The sequence below is a fragment of the Triticum aestivum genome, chromosome 6D (assembly GCF_018294505.1).
Source record: "Triticum aestivum cultivar Chinese Spring chromosome 6D, IWGSC CS RefSeq v2.1, whole genome shotgun sequence".
Taxonomy (NCBI): domain Eukaryota; kingdom Viridiplantae; phylum Streptophyta; class Magnoliopsida; order Poales; family Poaceae; genus Triticum; species Triticum aestivum.
This window is the reverse complement of record NC_057811.1, coordinates 197260932-197279142: the sequence shown is the minus strand read 5'-3', so window position 1 is coordinate 197279142 and position 18211 is coordinate 197260932. Positions and strand designations below refer to the sequence as shown.

The 18211-nt window shown below is 45.0% G+C and overlaps 1 protein-coding gene across 1 annotated transcript; it reads right to left on the bottom strand.

Moving 5' to 3' along the window:
• Positions 1-1329: 1329 nt before the first annotated feature.
• On the bottom strand, positions 1330-10579 carry LOC123144446 (E3 ubiquitin-protein ligase GW2). The gene is made up of 8 exons (XM_044563590.1): positions 10215-10579; positions 8450-8501; positions 8312-8357; positions 8131-8212; positions 7880-8042; positions 7684-7786; positions 3261-3327; positions 1330-2151 (listed from the first exon to the last, which is right to left on the bottom strand). The coding sequence occupies exons 1-8, from the start codon at positions 10410-10412 to the stop codon at positions 1588-1590; spliced, it is 1275 nt and encodes a 424-aa protein (XP_044419525.1). The 5' UTR covers positions 10413-10579; the 3' UTR covers positions 1330-1587.
• Between the last annotated feature and the right edge of the window lie 7632 nt (positions 10580-18211).

Genomic DNA, 18211 nt, shown 5'->3' with positions numbered 1-18211 from the left:
ATGCAAGAAAATAATAGCCAAGCAATCTGAAATTGCGGATATGCTAGATGGAATAAATCTCATAAGATGAAATTTAGGGTTCCGATAGGATATCTTGACGATCGCACTAGCCGCTACGAGCGAAGACAAATAAAAATAGCTAAAGCTAAACTTTTCTAAACAAAACCTAAGTCTAAAATGTAATCTAGGATAACTATTTATTAGAGGCAGACGCGGCCGAGTGGGTTCGATGTGTCCCATCCGGACTGCTTCGGTCGTACATCCACGGGCCGGCATGTAGAGGCCGCAGCGTTGCAGGGCCGTATTGTGAGCCAAAGGTCGTGGCGCATCCGAATATTCTAGTATGCACGTTCGTCGCTAATTCCTAATCCAAGTGCTTTGGCACTGGTGTCGTCTGTCCTTGTACATCAAATGATGATGGTGGTGATGCATGGTTCGGTGGGTGCATGCATGGCATGCACATGCATGTGTATGTGTTCCATGCACATGATCGGCTCGTCATTTTCACACTAGGCTTGTAAAAATATTCTTCTATTCTACAAATAATAAAAGAATGTGTTGTATTTCTATTCTGAGTAACGAAATAATAACTTATATAATTATCAATAGAAATCACCTGATTATTGTATATGAGGATAATATTTTTGGTCATATATGTAGAGGCCATGTCCACATCACCTTGACAACTCGTTAAGCATTTCATACAAGGTAGAATGCAGTACAACATTGCATGCATCATACATAAGTAAATATGTACTTTGACAAAGAGTTATGAAACACTTAGCTTTATTTCACTATGCACAGGGTCTGTGCTTGACTTTATACAAAGGATTACGTGTCTTGTCAGCCAACTTGTACCAAAGAGGTTGTCTGGCAGCCCGGCAACCGCGCCTCACATTATGAAGATGCTCAATATTCCATGAGTTTTGTACTGGAGTGTCATCTTCAGTCTATAGACGAACTGAGCCAGGTCTAGTGACTTGAACCCCCGGGTATGGGCGTTCCCATTTCAGTATCAACTTATTTAATCCCTTCGCAGACTGAATCCGACAAGGAATAAGGTCATCTTTCTCAAGACTCCGGGCATGCACTTTGCCGCTATAGTAACGGCGCATCCTTCATAGGAGTAATGCCAATGGGAAGGCGGGCATCCTTCATAGGAGTAATGGCAATGGGAGCGAATAGGCTTCATCAAACCAGCGAGTTGGGCGAGAGGATTTTGTTCTAGGTTGTTTTGGAGTCGCGCATTTTAATCGCCCCATCCATCAACTGCACGGCAAGTTGGAATTAGTCACCCAAAATAGAAAATACACCTGCAGCTCGCAATGGTCAACCCGAAACATTTTTGCATCCTTCTTTTGGCATTAAGAACACTGACCCATTCTCTTTTCTATTTCTTCCTCATGTTCCATTTTACAACATATAAGCAATAATGGAGAGCTATAGCGGGAACTATATCAAACCATGATGCAACACATGCAAAAAGGAGAAACAAAACGGCCGAACACGGGGTGGCAAAAAAGAGCAGAAGGGGAGCAGAACAACGATAGTGCGGGAGAGAAGGCAGGAAACGTCACAATCATCGCGTTACAACCATGCCAACCCTTGCGTGTGCGTTCTACCATGAGCTTCTGCTAAAGAAACAGCCATGGAATACATCATTTGTTCTTCGATGCTCTCAGGACGGAAATGGCTTGCAACCATACTGTAATTGTCAGCAAAAGGCAACGGTGGCATTGTCCCCGCATCCACCACGATGTCCGAGCCGGCATAGCTTGTCCCGGCCTCTGCACCCTCTGACCAGTGGTCGGTTGAGCACTCTCCTTCCTCTCTTACCACTTCCCTTCTGCTGCAACTTGGCGCTATCCCGCTCCAGCTATCTGGTGAACTCTCCACAGCACCCATGCTTCCACCAGCAATGTTGCACGGTCGGCGGAACATGTCAAAGACTGGGAACACACTACTACCAGTCATGTAAGAGAAATCCATGCTTGCTGGCTGGTGCTCAGCCATAGCAGCAACAGCACAAGAAAATCCACCAGGATGGGGTATTTCTAGAGGAGGAGCTGCAACGAATGCCTGCCTCTCACGCGTTGGTTGCTCAAAAGGCATAAAGCTCCCACAAGCAGGATTTCCTATACTTCCTTGCTCCTGCTAAGAGAGAGAATGTCAACATAATATTACAAGCATATACGTATTCAAACTTTTCTGTACTATAAGATGATCCACGAATTTTCCTAATTCAGCAGGGTGTCATGCAAACAATCAAAGTACATGCATTACTTGAAGGAATTTGACACGAATTTTAGATTGCCCATCTGAACAACATCCAGTTTAGAAGATAAATTGCATCTCAACAATTCTAGAAGGAAATATATGGTGTCCTGTAACATAAGTTATGTTTCTTTATGAAATCAAAACAATTTAAAATCAAACTTCCAAGATCAAAGGTGAGACTATAATTTGGAACATACGCTTAATTGAAAAAAACATTGGTAGTCTAGGCTCAGATGACAATTAAATTATTTTGTTTATTATAGGATGAGTACAAAAATACAAAGTAATGGCAGTACTTCGAAGAATTTGTCACGACAAGTAGATTGCGCATCAATATTCAGTTTAAAAGATAAATCCCATCACAACAGTTCTAAAAGAAAATAAGTGTGTGTGAAAGTGAAACTTTACTTAAGAACATATGGTCAACTGAAAAAGGTTAAGGAAACTAAAGGCAGTCTAGCCTCTTATGAAAATCAAGATTATTTGTTTCTCGTCGAGTGATCCAGGATGGCAAAGCCTGCAAAGATAACCTTATTTTGCAGTTGATCTCAATCTCTTCGCTTAATCTTGTAACCATTAAAAACTAACAAGCACACAGTTAGGAACTACTCCCTCTGTAAAGTGATTTCTTTATAGAGGGAGTATATGCATGTTTCAGCAGGAATTGTCTGCAACAATAATAATCGTGTCTTGATACTCCTACCTTCAAATATACTGTAAGAAGGGAAATAACAAAAATAAGTGGGACATCGTCATTAACTGCCAGCATACTGTTTGTAGAACAGTAACACAAATGAACTACTGTCAACTTGAAGGACAGAGAGAAAACAGTAAGAACAAAGAAAATAACCGTCATGTTTTCCGCAGCTCATATAGAAAACAATTTGATCCAACAAGTCACATCATAATATTATTCAAATCGTACATCATGCACAAACCAAATACTGTTCATTCAAGGGACATATAAGAACCTTTTACTTTACCTGAATTGAACGCCAAATCGCTTCCATAACCATCATGTCCTCTATGTTCATGTCTATGTTATCATCACTGTAATCAAAAGACAATTTACATAATGTCACACACCTACAGGAAGGATTACCTTGACCATGATCACATAATGCTATATATGCTTAATACAAGAAGGAGGCGGCAATTGTTGACTCTAGGGAGCACATCTAGGGAGCATCCTACCACGAAAGTAGGGTTTTTTCTTGTTGGGCTCTTTTTGGCTGCTTTGTTTGGCTTTGTCCATGTCATGACTAAATTCTCACCTAATTAAGGGAATAAGGTAAATCTTTTACCTCCATTTCAAAGTAAAACATGCTCATATTCAACCAAAAGATTAAGGCTTTTGAATTATTTAGTTTACTTTTTTCCAAAAGCAACGCTTCCATGAGATGCTGATGAGAAGTTTTAGGTTTCAACATGAAAGGGGTCTAATTGTCTTTGAATTCCGTCCAGTCATACCCATACGGTCAGAACCTACTACCTCCGGCCCAAAATATAAGACGTTTTTGCAGTTCAAATTTGAACTATTTGAACTGCAAAAACGTCTTATATTTTGGGACGGAGGTAGTATTTAATAAAGCTTAAGATTCTGCAGTTTTATGCTGGAATGATACCCTCCAAACCAGGGCCCTAGTGGAAGTATAAACTAACTACCAGTACAGCACACCAATCTTCTGATAAAGGACCTTAAGAGGTGAAAACCAAGATTCGGCCAAATGCTCTTTGGAACCTCAACTTTATTCTGGCTCGAGCATTTCCTCCCTACTCTATCAGTTTCTGCAGTTCCACGATTACAAAAGAACCCCCTCGTTTAGTCCGAACTGAACAGATCCTGTCATTTACTAGTACGTAGCATAAAAAAACCTATCCTGATCACATTTTGTACCTTTCAGCAACTGAAGCAGGCTTCAACTTGACAACCTAGCTCAAGGATAAGAGGTAATTCCAATTACTGAGATACTGATAGGCTTTAGTGTACACACCAGACAAGTAGTTAACCTGTTATGTGGGCCAGCCCATCAAACGTGGAGTCTTATCCCTTAATTAGAGTCCTAGTTGACGAAGCAACTTTGTTAGGAAAGATTCCAGTCACTTTAGAGATCGTATTAGAGTTTGAATATATTTACCGGCTTGTTGGTCGAGTCTTGTCTACTATATAAAGGGCCGACCCCTCTCAATAGAGCAGGGAAGAATGTTGTCGTTTACTTTTATCTACTTTTCAGTAATTAGGGTTATGTCAGTAGAAGATCCTTCCAATTTGGTATCGGAGCCATCACGGGCAAAGAAATTGAGATCAAGGCAGTGGAGCAGATGACGATCATCACAAAGCAATTGGAGACCTTCACACGCCAACGAGCGGAGGACTAGGCGCTCCTCACCGGGCTCATGCAGCGCTTGACGGTGCTCAAGCAAAGGCCGCCGGCCCTGCCCCCACCACCACTAATTCCATCGGCTGCAGCAGCCGCCCATGATGCCACTTCCCCGTTTGAGGCCCTCCTACCCAGCAACAACGCGCCCCTGGTGCTTCCCTTCGCCAACAGAACCTCCGGTATCCCTTTTTCCAGCAAGGGAATCGCCACCGTCGGCAGACCTCCACCCGTCAAGCAGATTGCCCACCCCCACTACCCATTCACTTTCCTGCTTTCCACCTTCTACTTCCCCTTGCAACACAACCCTGTGCCAACCGCTGCCAACCACCTCAGCCGTCAACACCCTTTTACCACCTCCAGCCATCTCCTTACTTGCCACAGCCACCCCCTAACATCAATCTGGGCCACTTGGCACTCCCACTCTGCAGCCCAAATCCCACACCAATTTTTCACCCACCTATCAGCAGAAGCAACCCAACCATCAGCAGCAGCAGCCGCAGATTTTCGCCGCCGCCTCTACCACCTTCACGTCTCCACTTGCCAACCGATTTCATACGGCGTTATGGCCATGCCCCCCTCCACAACCCATCTATGGAACCACCCGCCCTTCACCTCCCTTCTAACCCTGCCTAACCATCACCTCGGCTCTGATTCGAGTTCCATCGTGCCCCGCTTCCACAACCTTGAATTCCCAATATATGATGGCTTGGTCGACCCTCTTGGTTGGCTCAATAGGTGCGAGCAGTTTTTTGTGGACAGCGCACTGCAGCCTACCACCTCACCAAATGACGCTTAATTCTGGTACTTACAGCACAAGGCGATTTCGGCATGCCGACATGGAAGTGGTCCAAGGAGGCTTGCCACGTTCAGTTTGTGCCGTCACTTCACGCAAATGCCTTGGGTGTGTTTGTGTGTCTGCTGTTCACTTCCTCGGTCACAGACTACACCAGCAGGTTTCTAGCGCTATGTGTCGCAACAATGAGCCATTAACACCGTCCCAACAACGGTTTCTGCACACAACAGGGCTGCCCGGTGGTCTTCGCATTGACGTCGAGCTTCAACGGCCATCTGACCTCCACATCCCCATCTTCATCGCCAAGGCCTATGAGCAGCGGTCTTACCCTCCAACAGCGTCATCACACCAGTCTTCTGGGCCTACAAGACCCTTCCTGCCCCTCCGATCTTCCTGCAGTCAACACAGCTACAATACCTTTCCCGCCAGCACCACTAGCACATGTTCTGTTGTGGACCACTCCAGAGCCAGCCCCGCCACGGCAGGTTCAGCGCCTCACTCCAGTTGAGTTAGCAGAACGCCGTCCTCAAGGCCTTTGCTTCAACTGTGACGAGATTTATGTTCGGGATCACCTGTGCGCGCAACTTCGCTTCATCGAGGCTGATCACTACGACCAAGATAACTCCACAACTAGTAACACCCAAGGTCCCCTGGGAGGTAATTGATAACCAACAGCTTGCAGACAAGCTGTTCTTCAAGGATGGGAGAGATGTTGTGTGGGCCAGCCCATCAAAACATGGAGTCTTATCCCGAGCCCTAGTTGATGAAGCAACTCTGTTAGGAAAGAGTCCAGCCAGTTTAGAGATTGTATTAGAGTTTGAATAGATTTACCGGCTTGTTGGTCAAGTCTTGTCTACTATATAAAGGGGCTGCCCCTCTCAATAAAACAGAGAAGAATATTGACATTTACTTTTATCTACTTTTCAGTAATTAGGGTTATGTCAGTAGTTGATCCTTCCGTTACCATTTCTGTTTTGGACCGATAGGACTTCCACAATGAACCACAAGCTTGGTGTAATGATGAGCATCCTACCAGTTTAGCCATCAATCCAACATGACACATTACCCAAAGAGATGCTACTGGTCTATGCAATCTGTCAGTATTTGAAACTTTCAGGTCTGAACTCTCTAGTGTTGTAATGTGCAAGAAAGTCCCCAAAAAGAGAAGGTCGCTCCTTTTACAAGTGCGTAGAGAATTTTTGTGCTAAATTAATAACCAAAACTGCCTGGCGTTCACCCTTGGGTTGAAGATCAATTATTCCTTTACATAGAGAAGGTACAAATATAGTTTAAGGTGTAGCGGTTAGGTCAACAAGGTTTGGCACACCCAACGACCAACATATAAACATTGTTTTGCCGCAAAGGCCAACCTGTCTGGTTTTCACCCTTGGGTTGAAGACCAATTATTTTATTGCACTCATAGGGAAGGTAAGAATACAGTGTTGATGTGTAGCCGTTAGCTCAACTGGGGTCGGCACACTCATTGTTTTCCTGCATAGGCCAACTACAGAGCATTCAATCTGAACAGAAAATGACTTAAAAAACTAATTCCTTCTTAAGATCGTTCCCCTCGAACAAAATTGTACAGAATTGTTCGAAATGATTGCTTTGTACCAATTATTCCACCACATTCATAGAGAAGATCAGTATATGGTGTTCATTGTAGATATTAGCCAAGTTGGGTTGGCACACTCAAAGCATGATCAAAATACAAGTATTCTTTCCCGCATTGAGCCATTGACTAACTAAAGAACATTCAATTTAGACAGGAAATAACTATAAACTCCACTTGTGATTTTTAATAAACTAAATCATTTTGTAATGATCATAGAATAAAGCTCCGTATCCAGTAGGAGCCAACCTTACAGTAACTCTAGTGCTATGTTAACTTGAATGGTGTAGACCAGGGTGGATTACACAAACGATTGGAATGCAGAATGCAAGTGTAAAGTGAAGACATTCAGGGTCAGAAGTCCAGCAGCTCTTGGTGGTAGGCCTGCCATCTATATTTGATTCAATGGTCAGTCATTGTTATCTACATGTAATCCAATGGCTAGTACTTTATGCTTCAGATACTCCCTGCTTTTAGAGTAGCTGTCATCTGATGTGTAGTATATAGCCTTTTGGAACAGTTGGTATGAATGGCATATGGATTTTCTTGTTAAAATGAATTCGTCCAACAATATGAGCTTCGGTAAAGTATGATGGAACATAAAACATAAAACAACATACCGAGTATGCCTAGAATGGAAAGACCGCATGTTAGCCTGAGCAGAACATGAAGGCTCAGATGAACAACATTCAGTTTCTTGCTCGGTACATTGGTACGATGGCACTGCAACGAACATAGTAAATTGTAAGTTATCAGATTAAGCTACAGAAAAATTGACATTATTAAATGTGTAAATTTGTTGTATCTAGTGCAGACCTGAATAGGATGTGCTGCAAATATCTCGATACTCCACTTCTGTTGTTGGAGCGATTGTTCTGCTAGAAGAGCACCTACTCTGTTTTCTTTTCATCTTATCCTCTTCGTCTTGAAGTGCTTGCTGGCGCATCCTCATCTGTGCTTCAATGACTTTCTGTTCTTCCTGTAACAAAATTTATACAAGATAAAGTAAATGAATTTGGCTTTCTAATATCAACACAAAAACAAACACATTAGGGAATAAGACTTACAAATTGCTCTATGCTCCTTTCCTCCTTTGTCTTTACACCACGATACTCCACAGCATAGTTGGGGGTTTTGCAGAATGGGCATCTTTATTGGTTAAGTGTTATCGTGAGAATTGAGAAGGCCCATACATTACTTACCAATACAGGATATTTGAAACAAGAACAGAGATGGTATGAAGGATACTGTGTAGGTCGAGCAGTATGAGTTGGCTTCATTTGAAGAAAGCACTCTGCAAAAATACCAAACAAGACATGTAAGGAAATTTGCACCTAACAAGTAACACACAATCACTGGTAGTAGCTAGTAGGACAGATACATTACCTGTACATATCCCTTTCGAGCAACATTTTGATCGGTTAAGGCTTGGGTAGTACTACAATTAAGGAAAAAAACATGCATTTTTTAGGACAGGGAAAATTACAGTGGTTCCCAAATTGGCAGAATCTTATTAACAGGTTAAAAAACTCAGGACATGGTAGAAGTGCTAAATAACAGAAACTCCTATAATATAATGTCCATCTTTGCATTCGAAAAAATCATCTAGAAATTTTGAGATAATGATAAAATGTAACAGAATTGCAGTAACAATCCAATTGTAGTAACACTAATTGCAGTAACGATTAAACTATAGTAGCATTAAACATGTACTTGGTGACACATAAATGCACGCAAAGTCGATACCGTTTTCAGTTTTCAAGCAAGATAGAACTATCCAAAGTATCCTGGAAACTGAAGCAACGGCTAAACCCATTCACCAGAATCAGGCACTTTACACAAGCCGGTCAAGAGCACTTCTAGTACCAAAAGATTCAACATAATGAACAGTTTCACCACAAGAACTCTCTAGAGTCTATAAAGATTTCAATCGAAGGTGCAATATCTCGGACCAATTAGTCAATCATTTCTTTCTGAATTAGTCAAATTATACTCCTTCCCACTAGCGTTAAGAGTTAGTCTTGTCATATACCAAAGAGATGCATGAATGGTAGAACAAGTCAATTTGAGTATGGAAAAATGTATTAGGATAATCCTTGTGTCCTGTAGTCGCAGACTAGCAGCCCTTATAGGTATTTTGGTCTTAGGTGACTTATATAGTAGTTAAGGAAGACAAGATAAGGTGAGCTGTAATAGCTAGCTGTAGTTTCCAGGGCACAAAGCTAGGCTGAGCTGTGTAGGTCGGCTACTGTAGCAGGTCAGCTATTGTAGAACTCCCCTACAGCCTACATAAGAAGCAGGCACCCCATATGTACAATGAAGCTTGTAGTACTTGAGATATCAAACAAAGCTTCCTACTAGTGGTAAGCTCTTTGTGTACGTGGGTGTGAAGCACATCTCTTTAGAGAGAGTCCTGGGCAGCAGCTAGAGAGCTAGTGATTCTAACAATTGGTATCCGGGCCCTGTGTCTTAGCTTGAGTGAGATATGTTTAAAGGAAAGATTATTTCCCTTAGATATCCTATGCTCACAAAGAGCAGCTACTTGGCATGGTCCATCAAGATGGAGTTTGGAGTGCTGCTTTGTGTTGAGCCAAAAGATCCTAAGGTACCCATAGAGGGGAAGAAGGATCAAATGGCGTTGGCGGCCATTTACCAAGGGGTACTAGAGGACATGCTCTTCCTGGTGTCCGAAAAGGAGAATCATGCACATGGGTGCTGAGCGCGTGAAGGATTCCAAGATACAAACTCTCAAGACAGAGTGGCTGATGCAAACACAGGCACCTAGCACAAGTGCTACTACGTTTTGCAAAGAAAATGTGTTAACGAATTGTGTTACTTAATGACGAAAATTACAATTAAATCGTGCCTAGGTTGAGTGAAATTGTAAGATTCAAAGACATAAATTAGAAGGCATTGAGTACAATCACGTGAATACTCATGCACCTTCTCCCTGACGGGCTCACGGCAGCGGCACTCTACGGCAGAACAAATGCAACTACTATTAATGGACCTAAGCAATACGCAGTGACGCATCAAACGTCCATCCCAATGAGATGCAAGCCACCGTGACCAGGCGGGGCACTCAAGCAACCACCAACATCTGGAATTTGCGGGTAGGGGAGAGACTGGGGAGAGGATAAAGATCTGTTACCAGGAAGCAGATGGGGCACTCCTCCAGGTCACCCCCCGCGGCGTCGTCAGCCCCCGGGTAGCAGGGCGCGAGCTTGGCCTCGAGGATCAACTTGCGTAGCTTCTTCTGGTCGATATCCATGTGCTCGTACAGCCCCTGCGGCCTCGTGTACCGCTCCTCCACCCCGGCCTTCCTCCTCCCTCCTATTCTGTTCCCCATCCCTCCCAGATCTAGCCTCCTCCTCCGCCGCCGCCGCCGGAGACGAAACCCTTGCCCCGCGCCGCCTCACTGTAGATACATACGGTATACGCACGCGTACGCGATGCTGCGGGGCTTGGGGAGCGCCGAGGCGAGGTGGGATTACCCTGTTTTTAAAAATGCATTTCCCCTCGGGGTGGGAGAAAAGGAAGGCAAAGCAAAAGAGAAGGCGCACGCGACACTCCACGACAACACGGCTCACTGGGCTTCGGCTTCTCTGCCGCTGGCCCGCTGCGCTGCAAGAGATACACCTCTCGAAAATCTTCCCTGTGTGAAGGAGTTTTGTGACACGTAGATTCTGGACCATCGATCTGTGTCACAATTTAGAAACATGTTTTTTTAATTAATTTAGGAACATGTTTGTGCATATCCCCTATCCCCTGTAACGCTTGATAAACATAGGTAATGTTTTCGTAAATAGGAAGCAACATGATGAGCGCATCACCGCGGGCGCATCACCTACCCCTTCATCTTTCCTCCAAGTGAATACGTGATCTCTACTTTTAAAGGAGGACTTGGTAGCTTTCACTTTACGGTTATTTCCGTCCGATTTATTTGCGTCTCATCCTTCCCCACTTGTATGATGTCCTTTCCTCATCAATTTTTCTTACCACGCCGGTTTTCTCTCGTCCTCTCTTTGATCCGAACATCCCATCTCTCTCCTCGCGCCAGCTAGGGTTTGTTGCGAGCTGCTGCACGGGATCTCATCAACCCGCCAGGCCTCCCGCCGCTCCGCCCTTCGCTTCCCTCGTCACTGGCACGTCCTCCCCTCCCGCGGTCCATAGCACCGGCCCTTTCTCTTCCCTCCCTCCTGCATCCACCTCTACCCCTGCCACTCCTTAGCCTTCCATGGTGGAATCCGCCGCCTCCCACTCGTGCTCTGGTCTGCCACAGCCGCGCATGGACGGTTGCTCATGATCTGCATGGATCCCTTCGCCTTGGCCGCCGCCGCTCGCTGATAGTGGCCACTGCCGAGGAGTACAACGTCCGCTAAGGGCACAGGATTTCTGCAGTCGAGATGAACATGAGCGACCACTTTCACCATTCATAGCATAAGATATCTTGCTGATTTGATCTATTTTGGCTAGAGCGCATGGAATCAAACCCGGGGTAATCAATTTGCTATGTTCACCATATTAGCTATAAGGAATTTATTATCTCTGTTTTATTTGCAGGATACCCAAACCAGAGGTAACATTTTTAATGACTTTTAAATTCTGTACAAGGTATTCTCATGTCTAAATACTAGAATTTTGTGTTCATTGCTAAATCGTTCATAAGGGGTTCATGTAGTTCTTTTACTCGTGTTTCTCGTTCGTGATGTGCAGGTGTCGCAGGCCCGACATGGAAGCAGAAGGTAGGAGGAAACAGGCGGGTGCTCGGGGACATCGGCAGCGTTGTCCATGCCACCACACACACATCCTCGACGGGTAAGAAAATCAGCGCAAGGATCGAATCATGCCCTAATTTTTTTCTTCCATTCTTTGTACTTAACTGGATCTGGTCTTGGTTGCTGAAACAGCAAGATCCAGCTGCCGACGGGGATCAATCGCCAATCACCGGGAGCTTCGGCGCCTAGCTCTTCAAGAAGGCTCAGACTGATCCATCTAAGGTACGAACAGAACCCCCTTTCCTGCTCCTACATGCTTCAAAAAGCAATTTCCTAATGAAGGCTTGTCAAAACTTGGGGGTCCGGGGGCTTTACAAATGACACCAACATTTTGTTCATACAATTGAAGGAGTTCTTAGGTTCTTCTTAACTTACCATTGCTGGAGGAACTAGATAAACACTCTAGGAAGTATTGCTAACAGAGTGGTGCATCAAGGGGATAAGCAGGATAGGTAGATACCATATGTTACTTTGCAAGCAAAATTACAGGCATAAATGTAAGTGCATCTAGTGCCCCCTAAGTGGTTTTGAAGTATTGAAGACAAATGGGTTAAGGGACTAATGTGTTTGTGATGTGGAGCATCCTACGGACATCACCATGTCAAGAGTCCGTTTGGCAAGTGACACGTGCGACATCTACTTCACATACATAAAAGGTGAATCATCTCCTTTATACATGTTCACTTGACCCCTTCGAGGATGGTATACTACTTGACACTCCTCTTGTATGCATACATGGGTATTGTCAGAGCTTTACAGATGACGAGGAGGAGTCGAAACATAAGAGTACAACTACACCATCTGGGAGGGAAGCATGGAAGAGAAGGAAGAAGAGGATTGTGCCAGCCCAGAAAAACTGGTACAACCAGTCCACTACCAGTAAACAACAGGTCCACCGGTGCAACCGGTCCACTACTGCTCCGCCTGGACACCTTACTGTAATCGAGCGGTACAAGACCGGTACCACCCGGTAGTTATAGTACAACCGGTCTGTGTGCACGCAGAGTTGGCCAAGTGGCCTTGTATCTTTCCCATTCCGCCCCTCACTTACCCCTTCCTGGCTAGGACTATATATACTCTTTCCCCGCCTCATTTATAGGGTTAGCTAAGATTAGAACTCATATCATAGAGCTTAGCTCATGTATCTCCCCTTGTGGGATTCCTCTTGTGAGAGAGAAGACTCCATTGGAGTGCAAGGCCTCCTATGGAGAAGATCCCTAGTGGATGCAAGACCTCCACATGTGGAGAAGGATTCCCCAAGTGAATCATGAAGACCCATCTCTCCTAGAGATTTGGATGAACTACCTTGTATCTTTATTTCCCTTGTTGTTCTTGGATCTTGATGCACCTCTTGTATGGCTTATGATTTGAGGAGTACCGGGAGTGAATCTTGTCCAATAGAGTGTTTCCCCCTTTGATTTCTCCATGTTTTCCCTTTGTGTTCTTCGTGTTCCTCCTCGAATCCACCTCCAATTCGTGAACATCGGGACAAATCGGGGCACTTTGGCCCGTGCCTTATATCATCTTGGTATCATGAGCCACGTTGACACAAATTTGGATCCCTACCCCCCATGTTCTAGCCTTTAGTTCGAATTTTCTTCCAAATTTCAAAAAAGTTCCACGAAAAGAGCCCCAAAAAATTTCTTGCATTTTGTTGTTTTGTGTGTTTTTGCTGATTTTGATCTGTGGATCTAGTGTTTGGAAAGTGGATCCACCTCCCTTGGCATTCCCTGGCCTCGATTTTTCTTTTCCCCTTTGATTTGGTCCAAAATTTCGACTTGGTCTGCCCCCAAGTTCATCCCGTGCTCACATCTAGGAATTTTCCTGTATAGAGCGGTACGACCGCCCCCGTCCCCCAAGACGGTACAACCGCTCCCCCGTCAACTAATACTTCCGCCCGAACAAAACCTAGAACCCCAGTTTCGCCCCAGGAGTGGTACAACCACCTTCCCAAGCGATACAACCGCAACCCCCCAGGTCCAGCATTTTCGATCTCAAAAACGACACCTCCAGGACACTCCAGGAGCGGTACAACCGCCCTCCCAAGCAGTACAACCGCCCCTCCCAGTTTTAGCCTCGGCTGATTCACCATTTTGACCATAACTTCTTCATATGGACTCCGATTTAGGCATTCCTTAGCTCATTTTGTAGCTATTGGCACCCACCATCCAACAAAATTAGCTCCACCAACATGTGACGTCATCAAATTTTTCATATTTTGGCAAGTTTACAATCTCCGGTGTTACAACTTCCATTTTAGTCTCTTGGAGGCATACTACGCTCGGCTTGGCAACCATGACCACTTGCAAGATAACGTTTTCTACGTGTCGGGGAGTTGAGCCCACGCACATTCCACACCAAGGTTTTGAGGCGCTGTTGTTCATTCATTTTGTAGGCCCACCAAGATCAACTCCAGAGGAAATGACCGCTAGTTCCGGTCTTCCACCGCGTCGTCGCCCACAGCCAAGGGCAAGATGGAGGCCTCCCATCCAACCAGGGCAAGAATGGCTTTGATATGTGTCTCTGCCAGCGGCGGGTCGAACAACCTCACGTAGGATTGGAGCGCCTCATCGCTGATTTGTTCCCCCTCATTGGCTAGGCACAACTTTCGGATGAGAACGTTTTGTTGCTTGGAAGCGTTCGTACCGCGCCCAACGCCTCATGCAATCCTCACACTTCACCTCGGATTCGAGACCAGCTGCCTCTTGTTGCGTGGCCTCCTCTTTGTTGCAGTCGGGTCCTTGGTTGGCAGCCTAGAAAGAATCGGGAAAATGGCCTTTGTTAACTCGCCTGAAGAACGTCCAAGTTGTTACACCCTGTGCATGGCGTGCATGGGTCTGCACCATTCGAAACAGGGCAGGTGGCTTCCAGGAAGTGGCCTGACAGGGTGATCATCAGGAGATCATTATTGGTGTGATTTGGCGGGCCACAGGGTCCGCATCAGTCTCTACGCAGGCCAATGAGCGTGAAGACAATAGGTCCGCCTCCGAGCCCACGTGTAACACCCACGATGCGGCTATATCTCTCATGTGTCGAGGCACGACTTAGAGGCATAACCGCATTGTAGGTTTTGTCGCAAGAAGGGTCATCTTTACACAATCCCATGTAATGAACAAGAATGGGATAAAGAGAGTTGGCTTACAATCGCCACTTCACACAATACATAAATAAATTCATACATCATCCAAAATACACACATAGACCGACTAAGGTCAAATCCAAATAAAAAGAAGATAACCCCAAATGCTAGATCCCCGATCGTCCCAACTGGGCTCCGCTACTGATCATCCGGAAACGAAACATAGTAACGACTACGTTCCTCGTCGAACTCTCACTTGAGCTCGGTTGCGTCGCCTGCACTGGTATTGTCGGCACCTGCAACTGTTTTGGTAGAATCTATGAGTCACGAGGACTCAGCAATCTCACACCCGCGAGATCAAGACTATTTAAGCTTATAGGAAGGATGGGGTAATGAGGTGGAGTTGCAGCAAGCACTAAGCATATATGGTGGCTAACATACGCAAATAAAGAGCGAGAAGAGGAGCAACGCAACGGTCGCGAAGCTAGAAATGATCAAGAAGTGATCCTGAAACTGCTTACGCTCATACATAACCCGAACCGTGTTCACTTCCCGGACTCCGCCGAAAAGAGACCATCACGGCTACACACACGGTTGATGTATTTTAATTAAGTCAAGTGTCAAGTTCTCTACAACCGGACATTAACAAATTCTCATCTGCCACATAACCGCGGGCATGGCTTTCGAAAGATAATACCCTGCAGGGGTGTCCCAACTTAGCCCATTATAAGCTCTCACGGTCAACGAAGGATATTCCTTCTCCCGGGAAGACCCGATCACTCTCGGAATCCCGGTTTACAAGACATTTCGACAATGGTAAAACAAGACCAGCAAAGCCGCCCAATGTGCCGACAAATCCCGATAGGAGCTGCACATATCTCGTTCTCAGGGCAACACCGGATGAGACTAGCTACGAGTAAAACCAGCCCTCAAGTTTCCCCAAGGTGGCCCCGCAGGTAGCTCGGTTCGGACCAACACTCGAAGGAGCACTGGCCCGGGAGAGGGGTCTAAAATAAAGATGACCCTCGGGCTCGCGAAAACCCAAGGGAAAAATATAGGTGGTAGGTGGTCAAATGGTAAAACCAAGGTTGGGCCTTGCTGGAGGAGTTTTATTCAAAGCGAACTGTCAAGGGGGCCCCATAAATCACCCAACCGCGTAAGGAACACAAAATCAAGGAACATAACACCGGTATGACGGAATCTAGGGAGGCAAGAGTGGAACAAAACACCAGGCATAAGGCCGAGCCTTCCACCCTTTACCAAGTATATAGATGCATTGATTAAATAAGAGATATTGTGATATCCCAAAATATCCATGTTCCAACGTGGAACCAACTTCAACTTCACCTGCAACTAGCAACGCTATAAGAAGGGCTGAGCAAAAGCGGTAACTTAGTCAAACAACGGTTTGCTAGGAAAGGATGGTTAGAGGCTTGACATGGCAATATGGGAGGCATGATATAGCAAGTGGTAGGTAGCGCATCATAGCGATAGAGCGAACAACTAGCAAAGCAAAGATAGAAGTGATTTCGAGGGTATGGTCATCTTGCCTGCAAGGTTCTCAGAGTTGTCGAAAGCTTGATCCTCGTAAGCGTTCTCAACAGGTTCCTCGTAAGCGTACTCGTCTCCCGGCTCTACCGAAAGCAAGAACACAAGCAAAGGACCAACAATCAATCACGGGAAATGCACAAGCAACATGATGCAATACATGGCATGATATGCGAGATGTGATATGCAATGCATATGCGTGCTCCGGAAGGGAAAAGATGAACAAGGCATCAACTTGGCAAACCAAGTATGCCATTGGAAAGACGAGATGATTTCGGTTGAAATCGATATAAAGATAACCGGAAACGGATGCACGGTTTGCAAACGGCAAGCAAAACAAGAATGACACAAATCTGCGATTAACAGCATGATGGCACTTAGAATACATCAAGAAACTAAGCTACAGCACCCCAACATAGCAACAAAGCATATGGAAGTGATCTACAAGAGATGCTTGACAAACGATGAACACTGAGCTACGACTATATTACACTATAACAGGTTCAAACAAGCATGGCAAAAGTGCAAAAGATATCAGCTTCGCAGACTTAGTGAAAATTCTGAACATGGCTTAAACAGCATCAGGTAGCAATGTTCAGAGCAATCAATCAACATGCTACAGGAACTTATCATAGCAAAACAAGGCGTGGCATGAATATACTAAATGCATAGAACAAAAATTCCTTACTGATCATGAGCCAAAAAGGATCAGAAGATATGATGGCACCCATGTAAACATAGCATGTTTTATTAACAATTTCAGACAGCACAAAAACAGAGCATGGCATAAACAGAATTATGAAGGCATCTTTGAGAGCTCGATTCACTCATCACAAAGCAATGCATGACAAAACAAGCATACCTACAGCAAGAAAACATGTTAATGAAGCTAATCATGGCAATAGCAAGTTCATAGCATGCATGGATCACTAGCAACATTCATGGAAAAATTGAATATCATGCTAACATTCTGCCAGGAACATTTTATCGCAAAAGTAGAGCAAGATTGAGACATGCTAGGGCACTCCATAATTGCCAACAGGGGCATGGATGGATAGAGCACAACTGTATGTCCAGAACATCCTTACTGAACATACTCAAAAGAAGCATGGATCTCACTGTAGCCACATGGATACATGACATCAAAATAACAGCAGGAAAAGACTTAGCAAAAATCCTAAGTCCCTGAAAACAGAAACATCACGAAGCCTAGTTTGCATTCTTGTGCTAGTCATCACATAGATCACAAAAATACATGGCATACACCCCTGTAAAGATGGCATGGCATAGATCAAAACACATGTAGAGCTCATGCTCATAAGATGCACACATCAAATGCGAAAAAAATGACAATTCATCAAGTTCTGATAAGTAACAGCAGTAAACAACATATAGCACTCTTGCATCAGAGATTTGAGCACCCAGATGAACTCAAACGAGCATGGCACAATGGAACAAAATGAAAAGCATCTCGTGGTGAACATTTTGATATATCATGCGCATGAAACGGAGCAATATGCAAATAGATATGATGTGATGAACAGGGCAACATAATATCAGGGATTTCGGGACTTAGAGAAAATTGGACCTCCAGATCTAGGGTTTGCACGCGAACCGAGGTTGGCCGGTGCGAGCTCTCGCCGGAGCTGGAGGAGGGAGGTCGCCGGAGGGACGGGGAAGGTCGCCGGAGGGAAGGGGGCGCCGGATCTGGTGGCGCGCGGCGGCGGCGCCCAGCGAGATGGC